Below are 21283 nucleotides of genomic sequence, written 5' to 3'. Positions count from 1 at the left end.
GAGATAAAGCAATATAGATTCTTTCTCCACTTTTGTCATGTCTTAATCTCTTTCCTTAGTCGCCACCACTGTCTGGTGCATTAAATAATATAGCGTACAAGAGTCGCTATGTGAATTAAGCAGCCAGTATTCTACAATATCATCATTAAAATATAATGGAATGTATGACATGGATAAGATTTCTGTTAATAAATTTATTTGATGGAGGTGATCAACAAGGACCTACGGCATGGCCAATGAGATGAAACCCCTCCAAGCATTGTTTGCCACGCCATGCAGTCGTTATAATCTTCTGCGGAAGAGGCATTAAATTTGAAAGCAACTGAAGGTCTTGGACAGATTGCAATTTCAATTCAGAACTCAGATAGGTAACTTAGATTGCCATCTAAGTTTTAAGAATTGCTTCATAATTTTTGGTTACTGCTTTTTTGGAAATAAGTATGCAATTTTGCTGACATGGCATTGTTTATATATCTCGTTTCAAGTTTTTTTTTTTTTTCCTTGGATAAATTATATCCGGTTTCAACTTTCAAGTTACACCTAGTGTAATTTTATATTAAATAAATATTTTGTCAATTGTACCACATCATCTATTCTATAGATATTTATCATGCATGAGCAATTTTATATCAATCTAATGTCATTTATTATCCAATTCAGAAAGTCATACATTAAATTTAATTTAAAACAGGAAAAAAAAAAATCTAACATTTTAAACAGTTTCTAGAACAATTATTTTTAATCTTCAATTGTCTTGATATTTGAGAAGGGACAAAGTGATACTACGGATTTACTACATAAATCTTACTAATTAATCTATCATTAATTACTAACAAGTAATTCCAACATTCAATTATTATATTATTGAAGTCTACCAATCACATTTATTGTTACATTAATTTGTAATTTTTATGTATTAAAATTTGTAGTACCTTTAATATTTTTGTTATTTGTATAATAGAGAATCTATAAGCTGCAGTGCTGCATCCTCACCTTTCATTAAACTATGATGGAGAATATCAAATAGCACCAGCACAACAACACAACAAACCCGCTATTTCCCTTCTCGGACCTAGTTGCAACTCAGACAAAGGGCTATCAGAGGCAGACAAAGGGCTATCAGAGGCTAGGTCTACTTGGTTGTCCTTTGTGAACCAACTTTGTACTCGGACTAATATTGCCTGAGGCTAGGTTACTTGGTTTCTACGATGAATTCAGCTTATCCCATTACTTGTAAAAGTCTCCACTCTCCACACACACAGAGTTGAGCCTAAAACCTCCTCTTAAGAAAGTGGGACAGACACTACCGGGCTAAGAAAATTGCTGGTGATGCTTATTTCAAATAAAAATTCTGCATGCTTCCAAAGTTTATACCGATGACCCTTAGGATTACAGGGAAAGACGACAGACTGCTCATTAAAGAGGAAATGCATCAACTTACATATCAGTCTTTGTCAAGTTCTTTATTTAGATACAAATTGATAAGAGTGGAAGATATGCTTTATATATACATAGGGGTATAAATTAACACTCCAAGATGTGATAAATACTACTGCAACTCCACTAAAAGGAACTCAGAGTTCATCTTTGACATTAAAAGAAGGGGGGCCTTCTAAACGAATGTAATCATACATAAGACCCTGGAAAGGGCTGGTGCTTCTTGGCTGCGTCAAAAAGATGGTATTTTCGCCTTCAACAAGCTGAGCACCTGGTACATTCACGTTGTATAGCCAGTAGAGCCCATGAATCCCATGTCTAGCAATTGAGTTGTCCCTCCCTATTAATCCACTTGTAAATAGAGGGCGCTTTGCATTTGGATCGTTAATCCGTACCTTGAAAATAAAATAAAATAAAACTTCATTAGGTCCAGTTTGCTGTGTAAATGGAATCTCTCACTGCATGATAAGTAATTAGTCAATCTGGACATTGTCTTTGGCCAGGAAAAAGGAAGCTATCTGGATATATCATACCTGTAATTCAGCCAGAGTTGCAGATGCCAGTGCAACCCTCAGTTTGTAGGTACTTCTGCGATCCACACCATTAAGTATGAACTTTATTTGCCAGGTTGTTCCCTGATGTGTGTTATCATCTTTCTTCCTGCAATGCAAGAAAAATGGAATGCAATGTATAGTTCCTAACATGGATCAACCATGAATTAAAAAAAGAAGAAAAAAACCAATGCTAAAAACCATACCTGGGAACCTGAGCAAAGAACCAATCTTTACTATAATCACTAACACCGACTGTATAGACTAAGTCTGTATCAGGATATAATTCAGCATACCTACCCCATAACCCATACTGCCTGAACCTGGCAAAAGGACATCATCATGGCACTTATAAGAATAAGTACACAGCCACTTTGAAAACTAAGCTTATTTGTATGAAGATTAGCTTATCTTCTTTAGAACCTTCTTCAGTAAAATATTATTTGAGAGAATTTCATCATACAATTTGTAAAGAGAGTAACTAAGGGATTTTTTTTTCACATGACTTTTATGACAGAAAACAGTAATCTCCTTCAGGGAAAACAAATGCAATTAAGTGAGCTAACCTGTCAGGATGATTGACAAACAGTTTGTTAATGTACTCTGGATTGGGATCAGGAACATAGAATTCTGCAGCAGAACGATCAGGGATACCTATTTCCCACAATGTAGGTCCATCTCTAGGAGGTTCATACACAAGATCGCCCATTTCAACATGAGGACCTGCAATACAAGTTGTTGAAGCCATATATAATTTATGGTACATTTGAAGAATCTAAAATATTCATAGAAGCAATACCTGAGGATATGGTAATGGAAACATCATATCGGTAATCTCCTATAAAACCAGGGACCCACGCATAGAGGTTATAGTCACCAGTACAGATATTGTTGATGGAAAAATAGCCTCCCTCATCTGCTCTCGTCCAAAACTGATAGTCCTAATAAAAGGAGAAGAAAAGGTACTCTGTAAGGACATCTCTTATTGTGTCTTCATTGAAACATGACTTTGTTGAAACATATATTTAGAAATGCGATTTCTGACCCGTTTAGTTATATCATACAAATTTCAGTCAATAATATTACTTAAAGATGTATCCTGAGCGCATGCTAACAAGCAGTAGTAGACCTCTTGGAAATGTTGTTAATAATTCAACTTTGCAATTGTTATATTCAAGCATTCAAGAGATCATACATCTTGATTGTCTTCAATTCATCTCAAGGAACTCTTGATGTAACAAATTTGAAACAAAGCTCTAAATCAGTATTAAAGTAAACTAAGTAATAGTATCCTTTTAGGTCTACATCATTTGTGCTTAACCTTATACATAATACATGTGTATTAGAATTAATTAATTTTAACCCTAAATACTCTTCAATTTAGTCTGCCTAAACTACCAAAATTTTGTGCTCTATAAATTACATAATTTATTTGAATCTTAATTTAAATCTTAATCTTTTCAGGCCAAAAACATTTTAAAAACAGCCTTAAATTAAAATTCCCAATTTTCCCCTCTGCACCTTGCCATTGTCATTGGTTTTCCAATTAAACTCAAAGAAGTAAAACAGTATTTAAATTTTTAACTTGGTAACATAAATGAACTAAAATGTATACAATAGTACCAATACAATGTCAAGGCTTCCCTTTTCATTCTTTTAAAAAATAGAAAATTATATAGATGGTCATGATGATAACAAAGTCAAGGTTACAAGGCTACCTATTTCATAAACAATAAGGAGACATATATTCTAAAAAATGAATAAGAAAAAAAAGGAAGGACAACTTTTGTGCCATTGGGAAAAAATAGAGTCAGCTTGAGTCTCACCATTATAACCATAATGATTGGCCATACTATTGCTATACATAATGGAAAGGAACTTTTTAAGAGGTTAGATAATGGGGACAGCAACTATTTTCCTTGGAAGAGTATTTGGAAAGCAAAAGTACCTTCTAAGGTGGCATTTTTTGCTTGGTCTGCAGCCTTGGGAAAGATTCTTACAATTGATAATTTACAAAAATGGAGGGTGTTAATTGTGAACTGGCACTGTATGTGCAAGAAAGATGGACGGTCAATCAATCATTTATTATTACACTGCCAAATGGCTAGTGAATTATGGTCGTTTGTACTGTGTTTTTTTGGAGTGGAGTGGAGTGGGTTATACCTAGAAGGGTGTTAGATATGCTGGCTTGTAGGAAGAGGTGATGTAGTAGGCTTGGTGTTGGGGCTGCTTGAAATGCTACCCCTCTTTGTGTTATGTGGACTTATGGAAGGAGAGAATGCAAGGTCCTTTGAAGACTCAGAACAATCTGCAGCAGATTTGAAGCTCTTGTTTTTATGTACCTTATTTGGTTGGATGATGGCTATGACTGACTAGTCATCCAGCTGTTTGTCTGTTGGATTTTGTGGATAGTTGTAATTTTCATGTTCACTGATGCACCAACAGTATATACCCCATATACTGTGTGTTGTTATTTTTACTTTTGAATAAAACTTACTTATTTATCAACAAAAAAAAAAAAAAAAAAGGGTTAGAAAAATCACCTTGCATTCTCTTTGCCATGATCCAACGTCTCCTGGTGCAGCCAAGCCAACATAAGCACCATTTGCTGGCATATAATCTTTGCTAGTATACCTAGACATTTAAACAGCAAAAAAACTTCAATGAAACTCATCTATGCTCACAAAAAGACCAAAAAAAAAAAATTCAATACACTACATGGACTTGCAGAATTTCATCGTCCACATGTGCCAATTAATGATAATAGTACATCCACTAAAGTCAAAAGATTGTCAAGACCTGGCAATTTTACACTTAATCCTTTGAAATGCTACAAATCTAGAGCAGAGTAACCAGATAATACTTTATTTCCTAATCTTTCAAAATGCTACAATACAAAACAAAATAACCGGATAACCTTTTATTATAAAAAAATTGAAATACAAGTATGTGATCAGTAAGAACACTTGTAGATAACCATGACAATAACAATAGAATAATGCTATGACCACTGATACAAATAAAAACCTGAATAAATTTTCTAAAAGTGCACTAAGCTTATCTCACACACATACCTATCCAGGACAAGTAGTCTACCACCAACATTGCCACGTTGATCTGACTTTTGGAAATCCTCAGATGCTGGAAAACTATAAGGCCACTTCTGGACTTCATTCATCATCTGAATATTAATTTTTATCAGTTATTCTCCATCAAAAGATCAGAATCCAATTGTACTAATTGTTTACAACAAGAAAAGGATGCAGATTTTCTAAGTTAGACCTGTATTTTAGCATCCTCCCATAGCCAAAGCGGATCATCTCCATCAGATGCAGAATTAAGATAAATAAATATTGGGCCAAAGACCTTCTTCCATGGCTCACCACCTCGGAATTTTGGATCCAGGTCTTGTCCCGCATAATGAGAACTAAGAAACATCTGATGATACCATTTTAATAGTATAATCTAACTAGAATTGTCAAGAAAACCAATGATACAAATTTATGTTTACAGTCAGGGGTAATCACATAATAAACTCCACGTTTGAACTTAGTTTCAAATTAAACCATGAAGGAAGAATTGCATTAAGGTCAAACGTATAGTTTCCAAATCTAGGGATGTGAATCACTTGTTATGAGATTGAAGCTTTTGTTCATAGGAATTGTATTAGGGTTGCACCCCTTATTGCACCTTTTTCTACTGGTAAGCTATACACGCACCTGTAGGGTCTTGGACCCCAAAACTCACCAACTACCTTACTCTTACAAGGGCAGTGCCTTTGAGTTAGAGCTCATTGGCTCCTTATTGCATATTTTTAATGAAATTTATTACCTATTATGAATTGCAAGTAGTATTTTGGTACCCAAAAAAGAATACAAAATGGCTTACTTATGTATAAAGACAGTAATTAATAAACACAGTATAATGAAGATTTAATCATCTTGCAGGTTTTTTTGGCGTGTGTGGCACTAAAATACTAGTGAAAGATAGATAGATAGATAGATATATGTGTGTGTGTGTGGCTAAATGCTGTTACACACACACAAAATGCACTGAGTCATTAGAAATTGTGAAACAATGTGTGTATAACAAACACTGCTCTCTCTCTCTCTCTCTCTCTCTCTATATATATATATATATATATATTAGTGCAAAAATAAGTCTCAAGTGCAACTAATGCGTGCTTCTGTTGATTTTAATAAACAAATACTCATTGAGGTTTTATATTGCAATGGTGTTCAAACTATGGGGTGGTTATTGATACCAATTGAAACTTCATGGTTTAATTTGACACCAAAATCAAATTCTAAAGTTTATATGTAATAATATTAAGATTTTATAATAAGCAAGCCACCCTTATTGCAAAATGTTCACAATGACTATCCATCATTACCGCAAGGGTGGTGGGGCCCACATGGGAGGTTAGACTTTGTTTGAGAGGTCCACCAGATCGAAACTCATCACTAGGTGTGATTTGCCAGAATCCAACAGGTGGGCTATTAGATATCCACCCATGTACTTTAATATCTTTATTCTCAGAGGAGTATTGGTACTTGTCATCCACCTGCACATGAAGAAAACATATCAAAAAATAAAAAAATACAGGTATATGCACCTATTTATATCTGAAGAGAAGCATCTCTAATTCCTCTCCAGCAAGCTCTATCCTGAAACTTTGTTTTACAAGCCACAAGGCACTCCAAACATTGCCAAGTCAACTTGAGAAAGTGTAGGGACAAAATGAATGCTATCTTCCAATAAACAAAATAAAAGTTTATTTACAGCTATGGATAACCTACCCTTAAAATTTTTAAATGATAAATAATCATTTAAATAGACTAAAAGACAAGTATGGAAGAAGTACCTCTCCCTTGTGCTCTGGATTAGTTGGGTTGACAAGTAGAACAGCTTCAGCGTAGGCAAGGATTTGGCATCTTCCTTGACCTCGGTCATCAGGAAGAGGCATGCATCTTTTCCTATTGTCTGCTACGGCCATGTAGCGAAACCTAAATACCCCATTGTTAAATGGTTATTTATTTATTTAACTAATGAAGAAAATTTGACTATTGGGAAAAGACTGGCAACAGTACATCTCATTAGTTAACATGTAATTTCCATATTTTATATTTTGCAGAACTTCTATTTACATCCTCACCAGTTTTCTACTGATCCCAATTTTCTTCAATTGAATGTTTCTTGACTTTTCTTAGAAATATATAAATATTACCAAGCTAGAGCGCAAAGGATGACAAACGCATAATTTCCAGAATAGAACATGACCACTTGTCATTGGGATGTTCACAATATAGTTCAGTCAATTAACAGAATAAAAAAATTAAAGATAAAGAACAACCAACTTCTTCTTAAATCATTATAGTTTTAACAAAAATGCTTATAAAATTTCTTCTTAGAGGCCAAGGCCTAAGCTCTTCAAATTTTCAGATGATATCACTTTGAAATAGTTTAAACAGTATATATAATGGCCAATCTACTTATCAAATATATATACAGGAAATCTTATATGATATATATATATATAAATAATAAAATATGTATACTTGTCTTTTCTGAGTTTGAAAGTGATCCTCGTTTCACCAATGTCAAAATCGGGCCAATCCTTCAAGTGTTCATAAATAGCATAAGAGTAGAAGCCTGAAGAACCACGAAGCAATATAAACCTGAAAAAGAATCACCAAAAGCAATCATGTAATGAACATTCTCCCAGAAATAAACATTGTATATATATGTGTGTATATATATATATATATATATTGATAAGTAGAAATAAACACTATATGTGATTTGAGAATGACCTTTTGTCTATATTCAAGGGAACAGACTTTCCCTCAAGGGATGGATCCCACATTCTTGTAAATGAGAGCTCGACCTGGTCCTCATTTTCCACTACAACCCTAAAACTTGTTCCATAAATCCTGCATAATAACCAGTTCATGATTTGCATATTGGCCTAAGCATAATAACCAAACTTCTAGATAACAAAAATTTCGGGATGGAAGAGAGAGGAAGGAGGGAGGGGGATTGGGGGGTTTGAGATTCACTGCAGGATTGACACTGATTAAATAATCATATTCCTAAATCAGTTTGGACAGAGTTTGATTACTAGTTACAAAATAGAGGATTCTTAAGTGAGATATTTGTTTCAATTAGATTATTTTAAGAGTTACATAGTGGTTGTTGAGAGATAAAGAGAGAGAGAAGTTGAGATGGGCATACACATCAAATATTCCCTTGCTCCCTGGTGCACTCCAGACAAGGTCCCAATACCTACACATTCAATTGAAAAACAGAGTCAATTTCAAATCTTAAGTCAGAAAACGCCTTCAATTGTCCACTTTAATTAGTTTAAAGAAGCAAAACACTAGAGAACAAAATTTTAAGTTAGCTGTCTGAACAGGTTTTCTATATAAAGCCTATTAAATAAATAACTAAACAATGTTAGTTTGAGAGATACCAATCTAACTCAGTTTTTCTTCTTCTTTTTTTATAATTCGATTGTTACAACAATAGGGGAGGGGGGATTTGAACCCTGGTTCTCCTCATAAAGAAGAACAAGCAATGCCAGCGAGTTACAAGGCTATCAATCCAACGTTGTATTCCAACTTACAAAACCATTTCGAAACAAAATAATGGAAAGAGAAACTGAAGCAACAAAAGCAATTGTATAACAGTATACCCTCTATTAGTTTCCTTATTAAGAACTTCAAGCAAATTATCAATACGATTATATCGTATTCCAGTAACTATTCCACCTGGATTTGATAGTGTCACTTGGACTATGCCATTATCCATCGTCACCTGCATAGAGCACAAAGTTAAACCGAAACATTTAAACACAATCTAGAACTCACTTTTTAACAGACTCTAGCCAATCGAACCCAAGAAAATACACAAGAAAAAAGGGAATAGAACACGGGCTTACATAACGATCTTGAATATACAACCTCACTCCTACATTCGACATGTTGGAACCTTTGTCACCACCTTCTGGAACTTTTTTAGGAGAAAACAAAGATTTCAATGCAGTTCTTGGATGTTTGATGATGTCCATAGATAGACAATGGTTTTATAACAAAAGCTAAAACTCCTTAGTCCTTACACGTGCAAGTGCAAGAGTTGCTTGCTGGAGAAGCCAAAGCACACATCATGAAATAATGAAAAATGTCAGAAATGAATAATGATAAGCTTCTTCTGAATAAATTCGATAACGAACTTGAAAATAACATGTTGTCTACAATAAGGTTAACGATCAATTTAATTAAAGAATGCAAAGTTAATTATGCAATTAGTTTTAGGCCCACAAAATTTTTCACAACCTATTTCAGAATTGTCAGGTGGCATGTTATAAAACTATAAAAAATAAGTTGGAATTAAAAATAAAATATTATATTATATTTTGTTAGAAGAGAGAGTGATATTGAATTTTAGACTAACCTGGAAATTGGTTGCTTTCACCGACCGGAGAGATATGGATAGATAGAAAGGCGTGATAATCGTTGAGGCCGTTGGGTGCGATTGCTGAGGCAGAGTGAAACGAATGGATAAGCACATTTTCCAGCAGCGCTTTAAAGCGCTAGCGATCGTTGGTGGTTGGTTGGTTGGGTGCGAAGTTGGAGAAAGAGATTCTTTTTTTTGATGAGTGGAGAAAGATAATTCTGATTGACTATTTGGATCGTGGTATACAGTTACAGTTACAGACCGACTAACTAGGATCTTGTGCCATGTAGATACGAATAATATCTGGAGGAGGAACAAACCCAGAATTTAATACACCTACATTTACTATTTTATCTATATTTAAATATTCTCAACCACCTGATCAGTGATTATTATATGTTTTGTTTTTCTTTTCAAGTTTTTGCATGTTGCTTCTTCTTCTTCTTTTTTTTTCTTTTTTTTTTTTTGCTAAAATACAAAAATCTTCGTCTATATTTTTGAACTTTGTTTCATTTACTACTGTACACTCTTGATGTGATAATCACTTCACAAGTATGAGTGCTTGTGGGGTATGAGAGATAAGGGTCGAGATTCAAGTCTCCAGGAGAGAGCTTCACACGTATATACACTTAGAATAGGTTAAAGTAAAATTTCTATCTTATATAAAATAAAATAAATAAAAAAAATTGTTTCATTTATTTCAGTCCTCAATTTTCAAGATTATTCAATTAAGTCTCTCCATCAACATTTATTAAATGTTGTAGTTAATAATTCAAATTTTTAATCTAAAAACTCTAATAAGCTAATTTTTTTCACCACTTTCTAAACACACTCTTAGAGAATGAGTTTTGCATTTTAACCTCCTTTTTTTTTTAAGTATTAAGTGATATTAACACTTCAACAAAAAAAAAAATTATCATCATTAATCACTAATATAATTTTTTTTTTTTAGAAACTAATCACTAATATAATATTATAATCTATACACAAATAATCATTTCATGTATCTGATGTATGATCATCTCACTCACATGTAAGATACATTTATCGAATGCTTAAGATGTTTTCCTCTTGCAAGGTGTTAGGAGCTTTAGTTGGTGATGATGATGGCATGAGAAATAGGATGCTTGGGCAGGATTGGGCCAATTATATGGCTTTATATCTCCTTAACACATCAATGTTTCCTCATGACATATTCGAGATGCTCTTAAGTGCTCTTTCAAGGGGACATGCCCGATCCCCCAACTCAAGTTGGATCATTGAGTAGTGGATGGGGGAACATGTGGAGGCACCTTGTTTCACATGATACCCTAAGACCATGGCATAAGAGGGCCATGGTGGGCAAAGATGGTTTCATGATGGGCAGTAGCAGGTGGTGTCAACCTTTGTGTGGTGGTGCATGACATTGGTGGCTGGTTGCTTGTGTGCAGGCTAGGTGCCTTGTATGCAAGGCAAGGCTAAGTTGCCATGATGATGTGCAATCAGATGCTATGTGCAAGGTATGGGCTGGTGGGTGCTAGCCTAGTGCATGGACTGATGTTAGTGGGCTGATGGGCAATTACAATCTACATTTGGGTAGGCTATGTGTGGCTTGATGGGGGATATCTTAGGCATGGGCCAAGTCTCCCCAAATGTGGATGTTGTATGGGCTACTAGGTGATGGGCAGAAGCCCCATGATTTGCTGAGACATGGGCTATGACATGTGCTGATGTGCAATGGCATTTATAAGCAATAACCAAGCAGTTCCTAATGTTTCTAATGATGCTAGCTTGCAATGTAGGGGCTAAAAACATGAGGAAAGAACCAAGGCAATAGCAATTGATGATATCTCAAGTCAGACCCAAGTGGCAGATTGTCCAAGGTGCAAGCAGTTACATGGCAATAACTGTCATTGACAGTTATTTCTGTGTATTTGACCTTTATGCTATTGAGGGTATCAACAGCAAATTGTGTAATTGGCTTTGAGAAAATTCTGTGTATTTCTCCAAGCTTTGTAAGGGTTTCCTTTGTAATTGAGAGTGAGTAATAAAAGTTGGGGTTTTCCTTGTAAACATAGTGTGTGCTTATGTTCCTAATAATTTGTTCTAAGTGTTCTTGCAATGTATGTGTGGTGTTGGTTGAGACTAAGTCAGGGACTTAGGACAATCACAGGCAGAAAGTTTAAGAGAAAAATTAACCTTATGACACAAGAATAGGCCTCTAAACATGACAATTGAAAGATGAATTACTCGAAGAACAAGTGAAGTACCGACCATCAACCAACAAAATCAATTGGTGTAATTGCAAAGTGACCTACACCCCCTAGTAATATAAGGCTTCAAGCACAAGGTATTGAGTATTGGCTTTATATGTAATATGACATACTCCGTACTTAAATGGGGACTCTGATCAACACACCACTGTAATAGAACTGGGTAGATACAGTTAAAGCTAATCCTAATGATGCCCGGTATGGTGGTGAATTGAGAAGAAGATTATTGCAAAGAAGGTACAATGTACATTGGGGAAAACAATGAAACACCGAAGATTTGTATACAGTGAAAATTTGATGCAAGTTAATGTTGGAAAGAAAATAAATAAAGAGCAACAACCGCTACCATTTTGATAGTATCATGTATCTAATCTCATTTTTCGTTGGGGGGAAAAACAATAAGAAGAAGAAGAAGAGAGTGACAAATAGACTAGTTCATAATCCAAATGCGGGCTGACAATCAAACAGATCAGTTGGTTCTAGATTATTCTCAGTATTTCCGTTAGGCAAAATTTTAAAACTACTACAGAAGACTTACAAGCTGACGTGGTGATGAATGTAACTGATATCACTTCAACAACATAATAAATAAATATTTAAATCACTTGTAATTAGTAACACATCAGTTTATAAAACTTTTATAATTATAAACTTTTTATAATAAAATTTGTTGTATCCCTACCCTTACCAGTCTAATTTATAAAACTTTAACAATTATAAACTTTTTGTAATAAAACTTGTTGTATCCCTACCCTTACCAATCTAGGCATAAAACTCCTGACATGGTTTGCTGTGTTTGGTAGATAAAAAATAAAACAAAAGTGGTATCTTTGTTGGACTCATGTCAAAGTTATATTGCTCCAATTACAACTTGTTACCGTAGCAAGTTGTAAAAGAGGTGTGCCCCTAGCATTGCTTCAAGTAAATATCACACTCATCTCCTCTTTACAATTTTTCATGCAATTGCCATTTTATGAATCTCGTGCTTAACAATTATTACAGAATTAAAAGTAGAATTTGACAAAGTACAACTGTTCTAAGTTTTATATATGTAGCCTATATATGTCACGATTGAATCATGAAGCATACCTAAAACAAGTAAACCAGTATTGCATAACTTGTCAGTATATTGTCACAATCCCGATGAGCTTAGTTCAATTATAACAGTATGTTCTCAGATGGTTTCAGATACAGATAAATGGAACAGGAAGCTCTCAAGCAGATTTACAAAAAGTCCTCTTTGCTGCTAATGCACTGAATTGCTCTCCGTCTTTCTCTGGAAAAAAAGAGATCCTAATAGAACAGCAATGCCTGTTATTGCTATGGTGAATATAAGACGTTTCCGTGAAAAGTCCGGTGGCTGCCTTCTTTGCGCACCTTGGTCCCTTTCAGCTGCCCTCACATCCCTTCAGACAAAATCCATAAGAATTACTCTCCATGAAAATTTAAAAATCCAGGACAAAAAAAAAAATTCCATTAAAATTCTAAAGAGCATTGAAGAAAATGCAAAAGTCCTGCAGTTTACTGAACCACAACACCCTAGAACCTAGAAAGATACATGGAAACTTGCACTTATCCAAATAAAAAACAAAAAATAAAATTATCACACATAAGTGCGAGCTGAAAAAAAAAAAAACAAAAAGTAAATGAAAAGTCATATCGTGATTACAATGAATGCTGGAGCCACATTCCAAGATTGTGAACATAATAATAAATGGGGAAAAAAGGGCAGACAATGGAGACGTTAATAATATAAGGGTACAAAGAAGCAATCCTCATTGCCTTGTAGCTTAATGGAATTGCCTGATGGGGAGAACTTGGATGCAAATAGCCCACTAAAGAAAAACCATCAGAACATGTAAACTTGTGCAATTGCATGTGGAACTACAATTCGCAACCCATGCGTGCTCTCACCAATTGATCAGGTATGTGCTACAGCTAGCATGCATATGCAACGAAGTAAAGGCACATGGTCAGCACATGAGAATACCTTTTATGCAGCACTGATCTCCAGTCATGGTGTACATGAGAGAGTTTAATAAAAGGTGGGTCATTCTAAAACATTTTCTTTTAAAATAAAATTTTTAATTTAAATTCAAAAAAGAAAAAAGACATGACAATAATTTCCTGACTTATTCACACATGGTAAATATAACATGTTTAAAAAAACACATACATGACAAGGTTCAATGATTAATGACCATGTCATATAGTACAAACATTAGATGCTAATTGATTGCTGCCATTTTTGCTAAACCATTACTGTCATAAACTTAAATTGATAGCTAACTGTGATCTAGAAGCTTAGGAAAAACAGTTCTTTACTCAATGCAAAATACAAACTCTAGATACTTACAAACTAATGTTTTTGTACTTTTTCTATTGGTCTATTCCATGAAAATGTGGATTCTCAACAACAACAAAACCTATTAATTAGGTAGCATCAGATCAGACCACTAGTAAAGGACATGGTTCTCATTAAGATATAAGAAAGTCAAAAAGGCTCAAGTTTCTTTTACTTCTTTTACCTTTTTTTTTTTTTTCCTAACAAAAAATAATGCCATAACAGTCCTCCCTCATTCTCTCATATCGAATAGCTCTCATTTAAAGATGTGAAATCTTTTTCATTGTCCTCTAAACCATTTCAAAATATAAAACTATTTTAGGCAGATTTAATATCAAAAGTCCCACTCTTGAAAGTTACATTCTCAAAGCTTAAGCTATCTATGAATTCTAAAATAGAAGATGAGGGAATATTTAAAAAAATAACCATTCAATCATACAAACATCTTAGCAATGTTTGACAATGTTGTTTGGATGTTTGATGCTATCAAAAGTTTACTATTTCACTTATGCTAATTGTCCACAATGCAACCCCCCATTCCAAGTTTTAGAGCTTTTGTGACAATCCCAATCAAACAGCTTAGCATCCGATCCACCGTATTTGGAACCCATGATACTCCAAATAAAGTAAACGCAAATGATCAAATATCTCTTGCAACCCTACAGTGAAGTAAATGAGCTCAATTGAGGCACATACAACCCTAATCAATAATAACGTTACACTTTTGAAGATTATCCATTGTCATAATTCTATCCAACACTGCTGTTCATCTAAGGAATCACCTTAACCCCTCAAAACTTCATAGTAGAGTGAACTTTCAACTTTCCTTCTTTTGATGGTTTCTAAGATATTTGATCCTCTATCTAAAAGGGAAATTAGAAAACAATATATTAATGAAATTATCTATGAACCGCAATTCCCTATCCTGAGGTAACCGTTTAAATTCAGGATTCCAGCTGTGTTCACCACACAAATAGGAAGCAATTGAAGCATTCTTATCAACCACAATCTGAAATAATTCGGGAAATGAATCTTTCAGACAAGTGTCCTCACACTAAATGACATGTCAAAAATGAATCAATGTGCCATTCCCCACGGACCACTTTACATATCTCACAAAAGTATCCCAACCTTCTCTAATGCAGCATTTCAAATACCCCATATGAACCTCTAAAACCCATTCATTGCCCCACCCCCCAGGATTCATGATATTTTTTTTTTACAGATAACACCCTCCATAGATGATGCCTCTATACTCCAAACCTCCATGGCCAATTACCTATTAGTGCTTGATAAAATGTGCTTAAACTTCTAAATCTCTAGTCCTTCCTTCTTCAAAGGAGACCAAACTATCCCCCAATCTACTAACTTAATTATCAAACACTTGAAAATCTATGGACACACGATATAACGTACCACACAAATAATGCAGATGTACACATAAAAAAAATTGATCAAAAGCAGAGACATATAGTCCGTTCTTACAATCAGTCGTTCGTATATATAAAATTCTTACTTATCAAAAAAAAAAAAAAAATAGTCCGTTCTTACAATCACTGCACACCTTCTCTAATCATAGTTCTATATGACCCAAGAGAAAAACAGAAGAAGATGATCAAGAACCAAATATGTTTTCTCTGAACCTTAACAATACTAACGAATCTTAGCAGCAATAAAAAACAGTTACATAAAGTTTTCAAATCCAATGAGAATTTAAACCATGGTTTAAATTCAAATTATCTGATTTATAAAAGTACAGAGATGCTAAGGTTTATCCATCATGTTATAGAAATTGAACACTTAAAGGTTCAGTATAACTTGTGATTTTAAATACCTAACAATGCTTTAAGGTTTATTCATTCACTAAGATTATTGAAATTTTAAAGTATGGATTTCAATATATTTTATAATGAACATTTTTTTGGCTAGGAACCAAAACCATGCCTCATGAAACAAAGATCACTGGTTCGAATATCTCCTTCCCCTTCCCCTTGGGGCCAAAACTTACTTATCAAAAAAAATAACTTATAATGAACATTTTCCATTCAAGTTATATTAAGGTTTCCTGGTGAATGTAACATCTCCACGAAATAGAAATCCTAAAGCAAGTTCATAAAACATGAATATACTCAAAAATTTACAAAAAGTGACTATAATGCATTTATTCATATGAAGGTAAATGATAGTATATTTACCTGGAAGACCCCACAGTATTATCTAATATGCCATTGCCATTGCCATTGCAGCTAATTTCATGGTTATATCTTTCTCGCAGTCTAATATATTTGTTACACAGAAGACACAGCTCTGTCCGATTTCCACATACTTCCTAGAAGTAAAAAGACACAGAGATGTTATATGAAAATTGGTGCTAAAGTATACCACCTGTTTTTACGTTTAAATTTTTAAAAACAACTGACAATGAGTACCTGATGCTCGGCTAGATCAACTGCAGGCAATGGAAACTCGCAGAACTCACAGGTGACAATCCTCTGTGGGCAATTTTCACCTTTGTGGATTGCTAAAATTTCACGTTCCATTGTCTCACTGCAAAGTGAACAGGATACCTGATCCAACACAGATATGTCAATGACATGGAAATCATATAACATCAATACTCAATTCAAAAAAAAAAAAAAAAAAACCTAACCAAACAAATCACGTTCACTTCACTAGTCTGTTCACCCTAATCAATAATCATTAAGAAGTTGATTGTGTCTTTCTAAATCCAAAGAACCTCTACTGAAACCATTATCACAATAAACTTCACACGCCAAGTGTTCTTTTAATCTTCATTCTGCATTGAAAATACAAATACACATCTAGCATTCCCTTATTCTTTGTTATGCATAGCAAATACAAATAATTCATAACATCTATAGAAAGCACCTTGAGCTTATGCATCTTACATCCAACAGACAGATGAAAATGTACCTTCAGATGGAAATAGGCTTAGTAAATTGATGAACCCATTCATTCTAACTAGAAACTTTTGTTTAAATTGTGCATCAATATAAGTCTGAGACTGCTACCAGATATTCAGGAATTAAAACAGCATACCAGTTTTGGCTTCTTGATGATGGATCATTATATGTTTCAATTGGTTCATTAACATAAAAACAAGCCACAAATCAATCTAAGAGAATAAATTAATGACCTAAAGCAGCTCGTTTAGATATAAGAAAATAGTCAACCAGGTCCTAGGCTCCTAGGCTCCTAGATGCATTGGCACTCCACCGTTCTCCTCCTAATCTCATCAGCTAGCATACTAGAAAACTTATCTCGACAAAGCCTACATTCCAAACATTTGGAATCTATTATATGAATCTTCTTTCACCATTTATCCATGGACATCACAATGAAGAGTGACACCTGGACATCACTCTTAATAAAAGCATAAATATAAGAATCTTATTACTTTCCCATTCTCTCTCATTACCTCTACTCCACCATATGTCCAAGGCATCATTATAATATTTTATTGCTTACTTGTTTTGTACAAGCCTCCACAAAAGTGAAAATCTCAAATAACTAGTAAGATACTAGGGCAAGACACACTTATCAAGAAGATAACAGGAATATACACATAAAGTACATTCATTGGATTGTGTGACCAACCACATATATACATTTCATAGGTGGAAATAATTCAGTATTATTATTATTATCATCTTTTTTCAGAGAAATATTGTGCTCAAGTAATTAAGAAAATCCTTCACACCAGAATTAGTAAAAGAAAATAATCCTTCCAGCAGAGCAAAACAGAAAAGGAAACTTTCCAGCAAATTACATGGACACTTTAAAGAGGCCTCTAGAAAAAAAGTCACATACCGGAGCATGGGTGTTTAAGAAATGTTCCTCTGCATGTTTTCTTGGAACCATCTCACCACAAACTTTACATTTTTCTAGATTCCGGGAGCAATGAGCGTAATGCAAATCAATATTTGAAGAAGGGATGGCTCTGTCACTGGAAACATAAAATGAAATCACTCAACAGAATATCAACAAAATAGATATTAGCACATGCTTTGAGAAACAAAAAAATTAAGTTTCAACTTAGGATATTTTATGTTAAGCATTTGGGAATATCCAAACTAATCTAGTCAAAGTGGACAAACAGAAGGTTCACATTCAATTGAAATAATTCCAATACTTAACAATCTAGTTCAAATCAACGGTAAAAGCAATGGTGATTTGAAAGATCAAGACGTTCAGGATCACCACAAGAGATTGACATCATGACATGTGAATTTTACATTAGGGAGAAATTTCGCCGACCAAAAAAAAAAAACCAAAGTGGTTTGATCTACAAGTATAGCTTGATGGATCAATCTATCACACAAATGTCAGCCCCATTGCCCATCAGATAATAATCATGATGGAATTGAACCCACTACCATGAATTGAAATACCTTGGAATTCACACATTTGCAACTCAATGCACAAAATGGGTGCCACTCAGCACAGCCTAATTCATTGGAAACTTCCAGCTATCGAGGAAAGAGAAAATATTTATAAAAATAAATAAATAATCTGAAGCTAATGTGACTCAGAAACTGTAAATGTGAGAGAAGGAAACAATTTCAAAATACTTATCAAATAGAAAAAGAAGGAAACAACTTTAAAATCATATTAAATCCATACCAAACCCATCTTTTCTTTTCTTTTTTGCATTATCTTGTGTAAAGTTTGTCAAAATGAGTAAGCAAGCATTGAAAAGACTCATCAATGCAAAAGTATTAAAACCCTTCATATCATAGCAGCATTTAGATACCCAATTTCCCATAATTTTGACATATAATCTTCATTTTGAAAATTGTGTTCATACTCACACACCCTCTTCTGAATATTACACAAAAAAGCAATCCTAAAACAAATTTAATCAGACCTATACATAGATTTCATATATAAATTTAAAAATGAAAAAATAATAATTAAAAAAATAATTTACCAGTGATTGCAAATTTTAGTGGATTCATCAAACACAATTGCCATGGTGATGATGCAGAGAGTTTAAGAAAAAAAAACGCAAGCACGACGTCGTTTCCGCGATCAAAAATTCTGGGAAAAAAAAAAAAAAAAAAAAGAAGCAAATGATGGAGTATTTAAAGAAATTGAATTTGCTGAAGAGTTAGCAATTAATAAAGATGAGGCCAACAATAATTAATAATAATAACAACAAAAGACTTGTTAGGATTTGAGCGAACTCGTACCAGAATTAAGAAAAGCAGCCTCGGATTTAGGACTCTAATCTCTCTCTCTCTCTCTGTCTCTCTATCTCTTTGTTTCTTGATTTTTCAGAGCGATTTCGAGCTATGATTGATTAGTTTTGTTGAGCGACTTTATTAGGTGAAAGACTTTTGGGACCCGCGACTAGAGGGAGAGAGACTCTGCATTGATTGTTTTGCCCTTATGGTTGCTTTTTCCCCCACGCGTGTATTCAGGAGATTGAGCTCCACTCTCTAGACTGTTAGATACAGTTAAGGCCCATTTGTTTTTTCAGTTTAAAACCCACGCGTTTGGAGTCAACAACTAATCTAATTTTTAGACTTCTAGAGAGGGTTAAGGTTTGAGGTTTGAGGTTTGGGCTGATCCATGTATTCAGCTGGGCTTGTAGTGTATTCATGAGCCCAAAGTTTTTTTTCATCATCTTCTTTTTTCTCTCATAAATTCTTGCTCTATAAATAATAGTAGGTTTGGAACCTAAACTTTCTTGAAAAGTAATTTTTTTTATAATTCGATTATTACAATAGGGAAAAGGAGATTTGATCTTTAGATGTCTCGGTTTGATTGGAATTTTCTTTTGTTTTAATAAGAAACTGTCACATCACCAACTAACTAAATAAAATGTGGATGTTAAAACACACTACCACTTACCATAGTATATTTAAAACAAAAGGAGATGTCCAGTTAAAAAATGACTGGAGGTAAGCCAAACTCTTTTTCCATATCCTTAGCAAGGCTTAAATTTCCTTAAGAATGAATTTTGCTATGCTATGAAATCACCTGCAGTGACTTCCTCTCTTTTCTTTTTTCTTTTTTCTTTTTTTTTTTTTTTGGCTAATAGATGCAGACCCCTGAAAAAGAGAAAATAGAAGATAGTTTGATATTTTTTCCCTCTTATTTACTATAGTAGAAAATTGAAAATGAAAGAGGAAAAAAAATGAGATGGTTATTTTTATGCCCACTTTTAGAATGCCCAATATTCCAGCAAGAGACATGTACATTGTAAGAGTCGTGGCTCTATATGAATGAGTTTTGGAATTGTTTTGTTAATGATCAGAACAAAATTCCAGTCAACCAAGAGATCTGGAAAGAGATTCTCCTTTTGATTTATTCGTCCTCTTCAATTCCCCCATTTAGATTGGAAACAGAAATCCAGCAAGTTACACATAAGCTTGTACTATAGTGGATGCTTAAACGTCAAGCCAGGTTTTTTTTTTTTAGTCTTTACTATACCTACCAATTTCTATTTGCTTAATTGGTTGGATTCAATATTCTATGTTGTTAGAGTTCCTTTTCAAGTGTCATCATCTAATAATAGAGATCCACTATAAAGTTTAATTGTCATGTTTTGGTTGTTTTCGCAATTGTTATTATCATCTATTGTTTTGGACTAGGAAAAAGACTAGGTTCTTATTATTTTAAATGAATCTTTTTTTCTTTTTTTTTGAGAAACTTATTTTAAATGAATCTAATTTCATAGATCGAATTAAATATTACAATTTTAAGGAGGGTACTATATTATAATGATTTAAAAATGAGATGACAGAATATATATTAATAAATAAAAAAATAAATTTTGAATTATGAAATGTACAATCTCCGCGCATTATCGCAAAGCTAACTTTATTCTAGGTTCTAATAAAAGTTCCAAATGTGTGCCAAATTGACAAATTTTTTTTTTTTTTTTTTATGGGAGCCAAATTGACAATTCTATTACACTACTCAAATGTATTTTTCCTTTTAATCAATGCACGTCTTTGACCATGAAAAAATATGCTTTTATAAATGGTTTTTATATAGGTACTATTATAAAAGTATTTACGGTAACAAAACAAAACTAAAGTTTTAAACAAAAAAAAAAAAAAAAAAAAAAATTTAAAAGTCCACTCTGTTGTGGTCCATAATTTTTAAGACAGCTAACTCCCTTTTATTTTCTATTTTTAAATAAAATGCAGAATCATTAGGGAGAAAAAGATATATTAGAATCTTGGAAATATAAGGGAATGTTACATCATACA

The 21283-nt window shown here is 33.7% G+C and overlaps 2 protein-coding genes across 2 annotated transcripts; both read right to left on the bottom strand.

Annotated features, from left to right (window-relative positions):
* Positions 1-1389: 1389 nt before the first annotated feature.
* LOC126710343 (probable rhamnogalacturonate lyase B) lies at positions 1390-9732 on the bottom strand. Its single transcript, XM_050410762.1, has 16 exons — positions 9441-9732; positions 8929-9129; positions 8683-8804; positions 8223-8273; positions 7802-7921; positions 7547-7666; positions 6853-6994; positions 6382-6552; positions 5271-5426; positions 5063-5169; positions 4532-4622; positions 2788-2929; positions 2555-2711; positions 2195-2311; positions 1971-2097; positions 1390-1832 (listed from the first exon to the last, which is right to left on the bottom strand). Exons 2-16 carry the CDS (start codon positions 9055-9057, stop codon positions 1575-1577), a joined length of 2010 nt encoding a protein of 669 aa, XP_050266719.1. The 5' UTR covers positions 9058-9129; positions 9441-9732; the 3' UTR covers positions 1390-1574.
* A 2905-nt stretch (positions 9733-12637) lies between these two features.
* Positions 12638-19418, bottom strand: LOC126709230 (uncharacterized). Its single transcript, XM_050409368.1, has 6 exons — positions 19253-19418; positions 18991-19100; positions 17871-18006; positions 16469-16606; positions 16235-16368; positions 12638-13101 (listed from the first exon to the last, which is right to left on the bottom strand). The coding sequence occupies exons 2-6, from the start codon at positions 19032-19034 to the stop codon at positions 12942-12944; spliced, it is 612 nt and encodes a 203-aa protein (XP_050265325.1). The 5' UTR covers positions 19035-19100; positions 19253-19418; the 3' UTR covers positions 12638-12941.
* Positions 19419-21283: the final 1865 nt, after the last annotated feature.

The sequence above is a fragment of the Quercus robur genome, chromosome 12 (assembly GCF_932294415.1).
Source record: "Quercus robur chromosome 12, dhQueRobu3.1, whole genome shotgun sequence".
In the NCBI taxonomy this organism is placed as follows: Eukaryota; Viridiplantae; Streptophyta; class Magnoliopsida; order Fagales; family Fagaceae; genus Quercus; species Quercus robur.
This window is presented reverse-complemented; position numbering and strand designations above follow the sequence as displayed.